The sequence below is a fragment of the Scleropages formosus genome, chromosome 14 (genome assembly GCF_900964775.1).
Source record: "Scleropages formosus chromosome 14, fSclFor1.1, whole genome shotgun sequence".
In the NCBI taxonomy this organism is placed as follows: Eukaryota; Metazoa; Chordata; class Actinopteri; order Osteoglossiformes; family Osteoglossidae; genus Scleropages; species Scleropages formosus.
This window is the reverse complement of record NC_041819.1, coordinates 14,455,687-14,470,829: the sequence shown is the minus strand read 5'-3', so window position 1 is coordinate 14,470,829 and position 15,143 is coordinate 14,455,687. Positions and strand designations below refer to the sequence as shown.

At 45.4% G+C, this 15,143-nt stretch overlaps 1 protein-coding gene across 1 annotated transcript; it reads left to right on the top strand.

Moving 5' to 3' along the window:
• The first annotated feature begins 5,914 nt into the window (after nt 1-5,914).
• On the top strand, nt 5,915-10,010 carry rbm41 (RNA binding motif protein 41). The gene is made up of 7 exons (XM_018728459.1): nt 5,915-5,956; nt 6,472-6,588; nt 6,794-6,995; nt 7,935-8,139; nt 8,566-9,089; nt 9,172-9,319; nt 9,396-10,010. The coding sequence occupies exons 1-7, from the start codon at nt 5,949-5,951 to the stop codon at nt 9,557-9,559; spliced, it is 1,368 nt and encodes a 455-aa protein (XP_018583975.1). The 5' UTR covers nt 5,915-5,948; the 3' UTR covers nt 9,560-10,010.
• The last annotated feature ends 5,133 nt before the right edge of the window (nt 10,011-15,143 follow it).

Sequence of the window (15,143 nt, the reverse complement as noted above, 5' to 3'; positions counted from 1 at the left end):
TCACCTGTACAACAAAGTAACTATACACTATAATATAAAGTGTATCAGTTACAGTAACAGCGCGTGCCAGGAGTGCGCTTTTGCTTCGCAAAATGGAACCACTTGCGTTTTAAATTTATAATTAATCTTTAATTTCACTTATGTGGGTGTGCCACCTTAAAAATGCAGTAAAAATAATGTGTGGCTTTGTGTGAGATACCCGGGTGGGGCGAATTCCTAAATCCACCCCTGGGAAGGCAACAGTATTAACGTCTTCTGTCTTTGGTTTATGTTAAAACCCTGCTAAGCAAAGGTCTTTTATCAAATACACGATTGCGTGGGTCGTAAGGTGCGGTGGCGCAGTGGGTTGGACCACAGTCCTCCTCTCTGGTGGGTCTGGGGTTCGAGTCCCGCTTGGGGTGCCTTGCGACGGCCTGGCGTCCCGTCCTGGGTGTGTCCCCTCCCCCTCCGGCCTTACGCCCTGTGTTACCGGGTAGGCTCCGTGACCCCATGGGACAAGCGGTTCAGAAAATGTGTGTGTGTGTGTGTGTGTGTGTGTGTGTGTGTGTGTGGTTAGTGTTTTCAAAATCTAAAAATTTATTATAGTGCCCATGAATGGTTATTGTTAAATATGATCGGTGAAATAACTTTTTCCAGGTTACTGGAATTAATTAAAGATATAATTTACAACAGGAATTTTTGTGAATAATTACTCTGCTTAACTGCTCATCTTATTTGAGCTGTAACTGATATTATTGCTATTAACCTTTGATTATCTGATGCCTTTGTCCATGGTATTCACTCAGTCATCTTTACAGTGACTTACCCTTTTATACAGCTGGGTAATTTTTACTGCATCAGTTCAGGGTAATTACCTTTACTAAGTGTACTAGGACAGAAAGGAGATTCGAATTGGCAACCAGAACAGCTAGGTGAGAGCCCAAAATGCTATGCTACCTACTGGCCCCTTGAGTAACTACAATGAGTATCAATATTGTGACAGTTACTTAATGTTAAATGGACTGGGAGAAATAAACAGCTATACTGCTCATAAGATATCATTCCTTTAAAAAGTTCTTCTTTTTGTGAAATTATTACAACATAATGTTGGACACAGAGGGGGGTGTGGTGGCGCAGTGGGTTGGACCGGGTCCTGCTCGCCAGTGGGTCTGGGGTTCGAGTCCCCCTCCCCCTCCGGCCTTACGCCCTGTGTTGCCGGGTAGGCTCCGGTTCCCCGTGACCCCGTATGGGACAAGTGGTTCTGAAAGTGTGTGTGTTGGACACACTGAAGGTCAAACTTAACAATTTAATTGAAATTGAGTGCAGCAATAGTGTTTACATTCATTTTGCTAACACTTTTTTCCCAAGGTAACTTTCAGTGTTAAGGTACCTATAGTTATTTTCTCCACTTATACAGCTAGACAATTTTCTACAACAGCATTTAGGGTAAGTACCTTACTCAAGGGTGCTATAGCTGGAGGTGGGATTTGAACCTACAACCTTTTAGGTCCAAAGATAACAGCTCTAACCACTCCACCAACTGCCCCTGCTAATGGATTCTTATTTTGACCTTTTTAATTAGTACTGGGGCAGCAAGGTGGCTCAGCATTATAGCTTCTAAGCAGTGGGTTTGAATCCAGCTCGGTTTGTGTGGAGCTTACATGTTCTCCCTTTGTGAATTTTCTCCAGGTGCTCTGGTTTCCTTCCACAGTCAAAAGACATATTTCAGGTAGACCAGGGACTCAACATGAGCCTTTGTGCATGTGTTTACGCTGCCATGAACTGGTGTCCTGTTTAGGATATACTCTGCCTTGTTCCCTATGCTTCTTTTCTGGGCTCTGAACCCTGGTCAAATGCTTACTGAAAATAAATGGATGGCTGGATTGATAATTATCTTATTAACAATTAATAATTAACTGCTGTAAATAATGTGAAGTTACTTAGCTAAAATATTGTGAAAGTTAATTTGTATTGCCACTATATTATAATTTTTTAACAACATTTCACAGCTTTCTCACAGTTCTCCCTTACTGTTAGGGTTAGGTTAAGGTTACCTCAACCCTAACCCTAACCATAAGAGAAAGCCCAACAGCTTACCGTTGGCAAGAGCCATACTTGAGCAGTACAGCAATGTGGCAGTGTTTTTTAAATCACCAACTTTTTAACACACATAAGAAAAAGTTATTATTTAGCACTATCAGATAATCAAGTAAACTGAGAGTTTAAAGATTCTGCTTTTTGTAAGAATCTCTCAAGCCTGGATGAAATGGACTTATAATTTTTTTACCCATCTGGGTAATTTTATCAGAGCCCTTTTTTTAAGGTAAGTCTATTGCTTAAGGGTACTACAGCTGGAGGGAGGAAACTGAACCTGCAACCTTTGGGTCTAAGGGCAGCAGCTCTAATCACTACACTACCAGCTGCTGAAATAATGTTTTAAGGTTTCACATAAATACTCTTGAATGCCAATTCATTTGTGCAGTGCAATAATTTACTGCATGTATGGCCTGTCCTTTGCTGTTGTGAGCCTCCAGTACTATAATTAATTTTAAACACCTACTCAAACAATGGGGGGCGGGGGGTTGGACCACAGTCCTGCTGTCCAGTGGGTCTGCGGTTCGAGTCCCGCTTGGGGTACCTTGCGACGGACTGGCGTCCCGTCCTGGGTGTGTCCCCCTCCCCCTCCGGCCTTACGCCCTATGTTGCTGGGTAGGCTCCGGTTCCCCGCGACCCTGTATGGGACAAGCAGTTCTGAAAATGTGTGTGTGTGTGTGTGTGTGTGTGTGTGTGTGTGCTCGAACGATGAACCTCGGTGCAGCAAGCGGTAGGGAACAAACTAGGTTTGCTTGAGACTTTCATGTCTGCAGCTATGTCTCCTTCTCTTAATGCATAAATTGTACTTTTGCTGAGATGTACGTCACTTTGGACAAAAGCGTCTACTAAATGAATAAATGTAAATGTAAACTGTCCATAATTGAAAGAACCCTGAAGTTGCTGCACGCTCAGAGGCCCCTTTTGAAACTTAAGTAACATGGGTGGATCACCTTCAGAGGGCAACACTGAGTACATATCGCACCCAAACACAATAATGACTGAGGTGACAGGGGTCCTTGATAATATGCCCATAGCTATCAAAGTAAAACTGAAGAAGCAATAAAATCACTGAGTCCCAGTGTTTTATTGCAACGTGCACCTGTCACATTACGTTCCAAATATTTGATTCAATATTCAGACAAATATTTGAATCACCTCATTAAGCAAGCTCCCATTTTCAGAGGGTCACATTGGTATTATTCCTAATGGGGAACATAATTGCTTCCTGGGTTTACAAAAAAAAATGTCACCTAAAACTGAAATACCAAAATAAAAGGTAATTTTATGCATGACAGTTATCATTGAACATTATTTGTACCTTGTCTTTTAGTATTGTATTTTTGTTCATTCATTCATTTATTTATTCATTCATTCACACACACACATTTTCAGAACCGCTTGTCCCATACAGGGTCACGGGAAACCAGAGCCTACCCGGCAACACAGGGCGTAAGGCCAGAGGGGGAAGGGGACACACCCAGGACGGGACGCCAGTCCGCCGCAAGGCACCCCAAGTGGCATTCGAACCCCAGACCCACTGGAGAGCAGGACTGTGGTCCAACCCACTGCGCCACCGCACCCCCTTCATTCATCCATTCATTGTCAATTACTGCTTGTCCAGTGTAAGGTCATGGAAGTTCAGAGTCTATCAGGACTTCTGTCTTCTACACTCGTTCCATATGAAAACATGGTGAGGCTTCGCTTCCCACCCCCATCTCCTAGAACACAGTTTTGCATCAAAGGTCCATGTGACCCCGGTCTGTGAATTGTGAGGGGCAACGAGAAGGGAGCACTGCAGTGGAGGGTCACCCAGACATATGGTGACTCTAGCAGAGACTTTTTTTTAAGACAACAGGGACATGAACAAAGTTTTGTCATTGTGGCAAGCAGGAGCCCCCTCAGAGTCAAGGCCAGGTGGAGGTGTGGCCAACTCTCAATGTCAGAAGCAGAAAACGTTGGGTCCAAGGAGAGAGGCACACCTGGGTACCACAAGAGACACCAGAGAAGGTTTTGGAATTTGAAGACGCATGGGGAAAGGAGATATGATGGAAGTTGCCGGGCAAGGATAGGAACAGAATTGTGGAAGGCTTTTCTGGGGGGGGCTTCACAAGTAGGTATACAAGTGGGGGCTGTAGTCTCTACATCCATCAGTTAGGAGTGAGACGTGATGAAGTTTCCACACAACTGGTCAGAGGAAATGAGTGGAACCAATATCAGCAGCTACCACAGTGGTTATATCTGCTGCCTTGCAATTGAAATACCCTGGTTTGAATCCTCTCTTCTATGGTAATACCCCTGATCAAGGTGCTTACCCTAAATTTCTCCAGTAAAATAATCCAGCAATATATTTAGGTAAATAATTTCCTTGCCAAGTAGCCTACTGCTGAAAATTGCATTGGAGATCAGTGTCAGCTGAATAACAATGTAATTAGGACAGCTGGTTGCATAGTGGTTAGTGCTACTGCATTTGGACCCACAGGTTCAATCCCTGCCTCTAGCTGTAGTACCCTTGAGCAAGGTACCTATCCTAAATTGCTGTAGTAAAATTACCAGCTATATAAATGGATAAATGATTACAAGCATGTAATAATAATGACCTTAACATTGTATGTTGCTTTGGAGAAAAGTGTCAGCTAAATGAATAATTGTAGTGTAAGTGGGACCACACAAGTGGTGTCCTGGGGTTTTATCCTTCTTCTTCTCCAGAGTGGCACAGATGGCTAGACTTGACCCTAGGTCCGATATTAGCACCCCTGGACATCTATCTGTCTAGGCTCTGAACCCCTAAATCTACCTCTGGCTCACCTCCCACCATCCCTGCTGGGTCCTCAGCTGACTGTGTTATTTCCCCAGCTCCTTAGTGGACCTAAAATTTCAGTTGGCTCCACAACTTCCTGACTAGGCTGGCCATCAGTCCATGGCACACCCACACACACGCACCGCAGCCACTGCTAGACGTCACTGCACTTCTAAACATGCCACTCCTGCCACCAGTTTGCCTTCCCTTTCGGGAAACAACCCCAGCTCTACGCCCCGGGTGCGGTCTCTCCCAAGTTTTGGCACCAGATGTGACACCCAGGGGTGTGACAGTGACTGAGCGTGAGGGACCAGTGGGAGGATTTGCATTGGTTTTCATTTCTTCTTCCCATAATTACCAAAATAAAACAAAATACAAACTGAAGAATAGAAACCATGCTGACTACCAGCGCACCTGAGAAAAGTTGATGACTACGAAAAATGTGAAATCTGGGGGGGAATTCAGACAGGCAGTCTTTCCCATCATCTCTGACTCCATACATCAGCTCTAAGGGTCATAGTCTAACTTTTGTGAGCCAGCAGAACTCTGGAAACTCTCCATCAACAAACCCAGAACTCTTTGTGAAGGACCCTTTAATTGGGCTTCACTCTAATGACCAAGCATTTAGTACTTATAATAACCTTATGTGCTGAGAAGATAACTAATGTATTTACTATTACTTGGTTTACAGCTCATTTAGAACACAGTGTCAGAATAAGGAATGGTACATATCCAAGTAAAAGGGATGTAATTCAGAGCCGTGATTACCTATCTAACCAATCCCTCTCACTGTGAAATTTCTTTGAGTGTAAAATTCAAAGTGAAATTGCCTAAAAAGGGTTGATGGCAACTACATATTAGACACAAGAATCTACACAGTTCAATTTATTCTAAACCGTAAGGTTTCAAAGATGTAGTTTAGTTTCCGAAGATAGTATGTTGGAGTAAATATACTCTAGTAGAAAGACAGCGAATTTCTTCCCAATGTCGATGTTACTTTTTTTAAAACACAAACTGCATTTCCCAGGATTCTAAGCCGGATGTGCGCCACTGATACAGGAAGCGCCCTTATTTTGATATGCGGCGGTGAGTAGTTCTTGTTTTAAATGGTTAACTGATCATATCAATTACACATTTTATGAATATAGATTATTACATTTCATTTTAGTATTCCGTGGCATTTTGATCATATGTATTACCGCAGCTGTGATATACATACTAACGTCATACATGTATGAATGTTCTAGTTTTGCCATGGCATGGTGGTAGCTAACGACGTTCGGTTTTTTGAATCGACGAGTGTTTATTCATTTTTCTGTATTCGGTTCTTCTCATGATGAAATCCCATTAAATGATGTGATGGCGAAAAAGTCGTTGCAATGCTCTCTGTTTTGAGTTAGTCCTATTGTAGCCTAATGAGAAAGCATGCTACTTTACTTATATGCTATATGGCTATGGGAAAAATCAATGTTCCTATCAATGTGAGGATCTGTTCTTTAGCAAAGCAAATAAACCGGGCCGGCGACTTGCGTTGCTTTCCATACTGGCAAAGGTTAATTTCCTAAAAGTGGAAGTGTTCCCCCCCCCCCCCCTTTTCCCAGGGTAGCTCGCCATTCCTACGAAGATGGCCCAGTTCCTGAGGAGCAGGAGACCGAGGGACAGCGACAGCTTCACAGCCTCCTGCTACAGCAGCTGGACACGGACACCGACATCGATCGGTCAGCATCACCATCCTGCCTCACGGGCCTCGATAAGATAACGGCTTGCGCTCTTCAGGGCACGGCGCCATATTGCAGCCCTCCAAACCCATTCCTCTCTCATTTACATTTACGTTCACTCTTAGTCATGTAGCAGATGCGTTCCTGCAAAGCGATCTACTAGTCAGCTCCTTTCTCCCTCATTCCGCTGTGTCCTCATCCCCAGGTGCGTGGCCAAAAGAAAGTGCTTTGCACCCGCTGCCCTCTACAAGCCCTTTGGGGAGCAGGCTGCCGGAGTGAGAAGTCTGTCCCAGTTTCAGGCTCTGCAGGACGGGGAGCAGGAGCTGGCAAGCCTCAGGGAGCTGGGACTCACAGATGCAGAGATAGAGCTGTGGAGAAACAGGGACGACCCGGAGGCAGGAGAGAAGGCACGGCACTCGCGGGTGTGAGGGGGATGGTGCGAGAGTGCCGTACGGTTCCTTTTTTTGCCACGGCTAAATGGTGAAAAGCGCCATTCACTCCACTGTCCTCTTTATAGTTCGGTCCATTAGCCCATGTTTTATTGCTTTTTTACTCCACGGTAGACAGTAGATATGGGAAAGGAAACCAAAAAAGAATAAATTAAGGGAAAGCCGCAAAAGCCGTATCTCACAAGCTCGTGTCACCCGTTCGTTCATTTTCGGTAACTCTTTCTCCAGTGCTGGGCGGCAGTGGTTTGGAGACCGTGCCAGAAGCATCGAGCATGAGGTGACACGGTGGCACAGCGAGTAGTGCTACTGTCTCACAGCACCTGGGTGGTGCGAGAGGACGTGGGTTCGATTTCCGCTCAGTCTGTGTGGAGTTTGCATGTTCTCCCTGTGTCTGCGTGGGTTTTCTCCTGCAGAACAAAGACATGCTGTTTAGGTTCACCCACAATTAAAAGTCACCAGCTCACCTGAAAACTGGGCTGTGGGAGGATACTGGAGTGCCCAGAGGAAGCCTACGAGAATACAGGAAGAACATGCAAACTCCACAGACCGAGGTGCAGTCGAACCCAGACCTGCACTCACATCCCAGGAGATGAGAGTTACCAGCACTACCTGCGACATCTTTGTGCTTGCAAACTTATATTAATCCATGATCATTTTTGTTACATATACTGAGGGAAACAGTCAGGTGAAACCTGAGGGGTCAGAGTTATTGTTTTGACCTTGACCTTATTAACAGACTAGCCAGAATTTGAAAACTGGAATGGGCAGAAAAATGGCTGAAATCTTGTCCTCAACAATTCAGGGAAGTATGCCTCTCTTGTATATTAGTTTTATTATTTAAGTGGATGTGATGTAACGTGGGTTTGTTTCCACTGTACCCACTATCTGTGCATGTAGATCCGGGGCATGCGAGTGGCCCCCGACGCCAGAGATGAGCGGCTACAGGTGATCCGGGATAAGATGGCGGCCCGAAGCGAGCTCCTCTCCAGGCCCCAGCGGCTCTCGGCCAGCCGCCCCTTGTCCCGCAGGGAGATGGAAATCGAGCGCGCGCTGTTCCATGGCAGCGAGCGCCCCAACTTCCTGTCTGCTCTCTACCACCAAGGTGAGATGACACTGGACTCCACTGATTGTTTGAAGGAGCCTAGACATTTCTCTGTACTTACGTTTTACATGTAGTCTTTTAGCAGACACGCTTCTGCAAAGTGATGCACATCTCGGAGTAAAAACTTCTTGTAGTTGTCTTTCTTTCATGAATGAAGTAGACTGTGCAAATATTATTTTGTCGTCTTTAAAAAAATCCTTTAGTCCAAAACCACATTCTGTTGTAGCCTTTTCCAAGCATGGAACAGCATATGTTCATTGCTGGGATGTGGACCTGCAAGCTTTTGATTATCAGTTCAGTTTCTTACTGCCATTACAAGCATTTCTGCTATCTGTGAATGTAGCAGCAGGACAATCGTTAAGCTTTGGGTCCCTGTTTAAGACCTGGATTTCCTGGTGTCTGACTAATCATTTCTCTTTGCCTCAGAGGAGGAGTCCCATTCATCTCAGGATGGTTTATCCTCTTCCAACCCGCTGGACTCTCTCTATAGAGAGGTCTTGGAGCAAAAAGAGCAAAGGGTATCTTCTGTGAAGGCCGGGGCAGGATCCCAGGAAGTTGTCTCTCAACCCTTACCAAAAAGTGAGTGCAAAGAGACACTCAGACCAAGTGACATTGACCAGTCACAGACCATGAGAGACAGTGACCTCTCCTCATTGAAAAACGGGGACAGTGACCAAGAGCAGTCGGCTAAAGCTCTGGAAAGTTCAGGCCAATCACAGTCACAAGGCAGCTGTAACGGTAGCCAGCATGGGGGACCGAAAAGTTTAAATGCCAACCAGCCCATTGGCAGTTTGTGCGCTACAGCCAGGCAGCGCCCGGATGGTCCAATGACAGTCAGTGGGCCAATCGCAGAGATTCTGGAAGAGGAGATCCAGGCAAATCGAGCAACAGAGGAGGAGATACGCAGCATTCCTAGGTTCCAGAGCTATCATAAGGGAGATCTCTCCCAGGTGGGTAAATGGCCAGCGTCATTGCAGAGTGTATTTTTGTGCCCATGTGTTACTGTCCAAAACTCTCTGCCTCCTGCTTCAGGTGCTGTGCATTAAGAATCTGAGTCCAAAGACCACACTGGCACAACTGGTCTCCCTGTTCTCGCGGTTCCAGCGGCCCACTGCACCCCCTGTGCTTTACCGCCTTTTGACGGGGAGACTTAAGGGTCAGGCCTTTGTCACGTTCCCAGGTATTGGATATGCTCATGTGCCATTTTCACACACGTGCGGATGCGAGGGCTAACAGGACGTGCCATTCTCCTGCAGACGTGGACACAGCCCGGGCAGCTCTGGAGCTGCTGAATGGGTACCGACTTCTGGGCAGACCTCTGGTCATCGAGTTCGGGAGAGAGAAGAAAGAAGGCACACCTACCCCAGAACCCCCCTACAGCAGCGGCCACAGTGCCGAAACCAAAGGACTGAAATCCTGACAGGAAGGCGCAGAAGCGGCTGTTTTGTAACTTCCCATTTGGAGAGAGCATTTTGTAAAGCTGTCTCAGTTCTGTGTAATTTAACCCTCACAGATAACTGCCACAGTCCCTCTTCAGGAAACCAGGTGTCTGACACTAAATGGAGGGAAACCCCCTCCGTAAAGTCACAGATAACTAACGAACTCTTCAGTATCACCGTAATGTTGTATGCTATGGTACTGTTTTAGATGTGGTTTTAAGAACAGTAGAAGTTCTGTGTAGACAAACAGCTGTGTAACTGAATTTGAAAGTGCTAGGACAGCCCACAAGGGGGCAGACTGTTGCTGCCAGTACAAACATTTCCAAGCGATAACATTTGACTTTTTTTGTTTGTTATTTTTTCAGTTTTACGTGCAGGTATTTCTTTTAGTAGGATGCAAGGTTTCAAGGTAAATCATTAAATATAAAAGTATGCAGAAAGTGATTAATCAGACTGTGTTGTATATTGCTCCATTAGATGACAATTTGGGTTAATACTGAAGAGGTAAACCAACTGAACTTGAACGTAGGCCATGCGTTTTTCTGAGAAACAGCGATAGAGAGAATACGTACAGGATACGGGTGGGGGAAAAACAAATGATATGACGAATTTCACAACAGCATGAAGCGTTGGAAAATTTGTCAAATTTATTCCCGTTCTGCAGAAACGTTTCTTACACAAGAATTTTTACAAGACATTTTGGCACAAAATACGACACAGTATGATAATTTTATTTTGAGATGACACTTTATTTAGGTGGGACAGGAGTTCTTGCTTTTCTCGCCTCCTTTACCCAGAGGAGTACCTTTCATACACAAGGTCAGTCTCACTGGACACTAGAGAGTGATTGCGCAGCCACATGGCCCTTCAATTTTTCAATTTGTCAGCACTTCGATCAGCCACAACATTAAAGCCACTGACAGCTAAAGTGAATAACATTGATTATCTCCTTACAATGGCAGCTGTCAAGTGGTGGGATACATTAGGCAGCAAGTGAGCAGTCGGTTCTGATTTGTCGGCTCTTGCTTCCAACACATCTAATTTGATGTGTTGGAAGCAGGAAAAATGGGCAAGCATAAGGATCTGAGCGACTTTGACAAGGGCCAAATTGTTATGGCTAGACCACTGGGTCAGAGCATCTCCAAAATGGCAGGTTTTGTGGGGTGTTCCCGGCATGCAGTGGTTGGTACCTACCAAAAGTGTTCCAAGGAAGGACAACCAGCAACAGGGTCATAGGCGCCCAAGGCTCAGTGATGCACTTGGGGAACAAAGGCTAGCCTGTCTGGTCTGATCCCTCAGAAGAGCTACTGTAGCACAAATTGCTGAGAACCTTAATGCTGGCCATGATAGAAAGGTGTCAGAACACACAGTGCATCGCAGCTTGCTGTATATGGGCTTGCGTAGCTGCATACCAGTCAGAGTGCCCATACTGATCCCTGGCCACCACTGAAAGCACCTACAATGGGCACGTGAGTGACAGCACTGGACCATGGAGCAATGGAAGAAGATGACCTGGTCTGATGAATCACATTTTCTTCTAGAGCATGTGGAGGGCTGGGTGCGAGTGTGTTGTTTACCTGGGGAAGAGATGGCAGCAGGATGCATTATTGAAAGAAGGAAACTGGTGGAGGCAGTGTGATGCTCTGGCTAATTTTCTGCTGGGAAACCTTAGGTCCTGGCATTCATGTAGATGTTACTTTGACACATACCACCTACCTAAAGATTGTTGCCAGACCACATACACCACTTCATGGCAATGGTATTCCTTGATGGCAGTGGCCTCTTTCAGCAGGATAATGTGCCTTGCCACACTGCAAAAATTACTCAGGAATGGTTTGAGGAACATAACAAAGAGTTCAAGGTGTTGACTTGGCCTCCAAATTCCCCAGATCTCAGTCCAGTTGTGCATCTGTGGGGTGTGCTGGAAGAAGAAGTCCGATCCATGGAGGCCTCACCTCTCAACTTACAGGACTTAAAGGATCTGCTGCTAACGTCTTGGTGCCAGATACCACAGGTCACCTTCAGAGATCCTGTGGAGTCCATGCCTTGATGGATCACAGATGTTTTGGCAGCACGAGGGGGACCTACACAATATTAGGCATGTGCTTTTAATCTTGTGGCTGATATATACGCACACTATCATAGTGTTCAGCATTTATCTTCACCTCTTTATCAGCCTCTCTTGTAAATCTGTCTGATGATACACTAGCTTGTTTTGGATGTCAGTAATTTTGTACAGCAATGATTATTGGCTAATTATGTTATTTTGGTAGATTGATGCATTTGAAATAAGAAAAGGAGCACATTGCTTCATTGAGGGTTTCCAGACAGTGTCCACTCTGGTTGTTCCTCCAAAGCTGCTCAAAGGCATCATGGTGAGAGGCCAAGACAGGCACACCTTGGCTTGTGCTTACCCTGAACTGATACTGTAAAAAATTACTGCCCTGTCTAAATGGGTAACTAATTGTAAGTACTTTTGTGTACAAAAAGGATGAGATTAAATAACTAATAGTTTGATCGCTGGGTGAATTAGTGTGGTCTGCCAACAGGAAGAGGAAGTGCTTTGCAGTGCTCCGGTGAAGTTTCTGTTGTGTTTCTAGGTTTGTGTCACAAATTCACTGCTGGTGCGATAACACACAACACTGTTGAGACTTGTGAAGGGTCACAGCAGGGACGGGACTCTACCCAGTGTCCCCAATGCAGTGTGGGAACTGCAGTGCACAGAAGCCTTGTTCGACGCACCCGCGAAGAGGCGTTGCAGCAGCATGGTGTACAGGACACCGTCAGCACTCAGCAACAAAGGTCTAGTCATTCTGGCAGCGGAGCCTCTTGCACATCTTTATTAAGACCCAAGCTTGGCTTTCTAAGCTTCACCCTCAAAGGTATCACATATGGCAGACCATACCTGGTTACCACGGTATAACCATGGAGCCAGAAATGGGCTTGTTCCCCCACAACTTGCAGAGCCAGTCGCAGAAGTTTGTATATTGTTGCAAGCAGGAACAGTGACGCTCCTGCAAAGGAGGTTCCTGTTCCTACTTTCATCCACCAGACAACATTGGAGACCACAAGGTCACGGTCAAAGACACAGGTCTGATTTTCACAGACAATGGCAATAGTGTGCACCTGTGATGTATTTAGGTGAATAATGATATAAAAAATTGCACTTTTTTTTTTTTTTCCTCCTCCCTCAAATGTTTCACTTTACTGGCTTTGTTTTGCTGTGGATGGTGTTCTATGGTGGCACAGCAGGTAGCACTGGTGCCTCACAGCTCCTGGCCTGTTGGTTTGAATGCAGCTTAGTCTGCTGTATGTTCTCCCATTGACCCTATAGGTTTCCTATGGATGCTCTGGTTTCCTCCCACAGTAAAACAACATGCCTTTCAGGTAAGCTGGTGACTCTCAGTTGCCCATAGCATAGGGCGAAGCGTGAATGTGTTAAACTGCTCTGCTGTGTGGATGGCTACACAATTAAAAGTAGTGTATTCGGCATTTGAAGTTGCCTTGGACAAAGGTTTGAGGTAAATACGAGTTAATAGTTAGGAATTAATAATAAATATGCGCTAACAGATGTGGGAAGGTTGTGCTGCAGGTTTTAGCTCAAACTCGACACTTAACTGCTTTATTCACACCTCAGCAGGATGGTAATTCATTGCATGTGGTGTTTCAGGTGTAAATGAACAGCTAATTAAAATGTATTTTCTAAAAGCCGCAGGACTCCAGCCCTCGAGGAGTAGAGTCATGAAGCAGTTGGTTTGGATCGAGTGGAGTGGAGTGACGTGGGTCGCGATCGTGGTACCTCACAGTAGAGGACAGCGGTTGTCATGAAAAGAGGCCAGGGGGCGGCCAGGTGATCGGGCAGGTCCTCAAATCCCCGACAAAACGGGGGCGGCGCATGGAGGCGCTGTCGCTTGCCAGCCGTGCTCGGTGCAACACGCAGAGCCGCCCAGAACGCGTTTTGACCTGACCTCGTTGGCATGTGGCGGGAAATGTGCCGTAAGGAAAGGCGACATGAAGCAGGAACTCGTTCTCCAGGATCCTGTTCCAGGGAACTGGCCTTATCTGTTTACTCCAGTTACCAAGAAACCAGAACGGTACAAAAACACACTTTATATCTGGCAGCACATAATCATCTGATTTTGGATATTTCTATGTTGTTAAATCAAGGTTGCATTAGAAAAATGCTTTTATGATTGAATTATTTCCAGCATTTAAAAATAATTTATTGTAATTGCACAAAGAGTGGCAAGGTGAATTATTAATATTTTTAAGTGAAATTATTGTTACCTTTCTTCATTCTTGCCCTTATGATGGTTTCACAGAGCCTGTCTGACCCTGGAGCGATGTTCCCTAACCTCTTTTGGCTTTCATTAAAAACTTTTTTGGCTCCCTTACAGTCACTTTTCCTCCATTACTGTAAGTATAGTTGTTAATAAATAGTCTGCGCTTAAGTGGAAGTGCCAGCGAGGGGGCTCATGTATACCGCTGAGGACATGATGAAGGGTCCGTCCTGCTGTGACCAGTACGTGAATAGTTGCTTGCGTTCCAGAGCAACGAGTTCCGGAGCAGTTGAAGACTTGGACTTTCATGGTCATCTCAAGGTTGGGGCGGCATGGTGGCACAACCAGTAGCGCCGCTGTCACTCAGCACCTGGGTGGTGTGAGAGGACATGGGTTCGACCGCTGCTCGGTGTGTGTGGAGCTTGCAAGTTCTCCCCATGTCTGTGTGGGTTTGCTCTGGTTTCCTCCCACAGTCCAAAGACATGCTGTTCAGGTTCCCCTATAGTGTGTGAGTGACAGGGAGAGTGTGTGTGTTTTCCACTGATGTACGGATGAGTGACCCCTTGTAAGTAGTGTATCCAGCAGTGTAAGTCACCTTGGTGAATAAGGTGTGTGGGCTCATAACACTACATAGAGTTTGTTGGAAGTTGCTTTGGAGAAAAGCGTCTGCTAAATAAATAAATGTAATATAAATTCCGGTTCAAGTCCCCAGAGTACCCTTGACGTAGCACCGATGCATAAAGTGATTTTGCAGATGAAACCAGTTTTAATCTTCTTATGGCAAATGGGTTGCCTTAAGGCTGCCAGCAGGGGGCACAGTGGTTACAGCAGTCACCTTCCATTTCAGTGAGCCGAGTTTGCAACCTGCTCCCGCTTTTGTGTCCTTGATCAAGGTACCTACCTCCCAGCTGTATAAATGGCCAATAACTGGAAGCCAATAGTACAGTAAGCCGCTTTAGAGAAAAGCACCGGATGAATATGTAAATAGTAATAAAAATAAGGGAAGAATTTCAGCATTTCTCCACGTCATCAACATTTAGAGCCTTAATTGATCTACAGAAAGGTTCAGGAGTAACCAGCTGCTATGCTTTCCCTAGCAGCTCCTTGTTAAAAACACATTTGTGGCCACTGTGTTATCACTGCTAACTTCTTTTTCTAATGTTAAAATAAAGTAATGTAAACTACAGAGGCAGGATTTCTGCTGGAAATGAAATTGAACAGATTTGTTGCCAGAAAGAGGGACAGGGCACCCTCTAGTGGTAAGGAGGACTTGCAAACATCAGTC

Excerpts from the sequence above, each read along its gene's own strand:
- rbm41 (XM_018728459.1), top strand. Across the intron at positions 6,589-6,793 it reads ACGGACACCGACATCGATCG|GTGCGTGGCCAAAAGAAAGT; the intron begins GTCAGCATCACC and ends CCTCATCCCCAG. Across the intron at positions 6,996-7,934 it reads ACCCGGAGGCAGGAGAGAAG|ATCCGGGGCATGCGAGTGGC; the intron begins GCACGGCACTCG and ends CTGTGCATGTAG.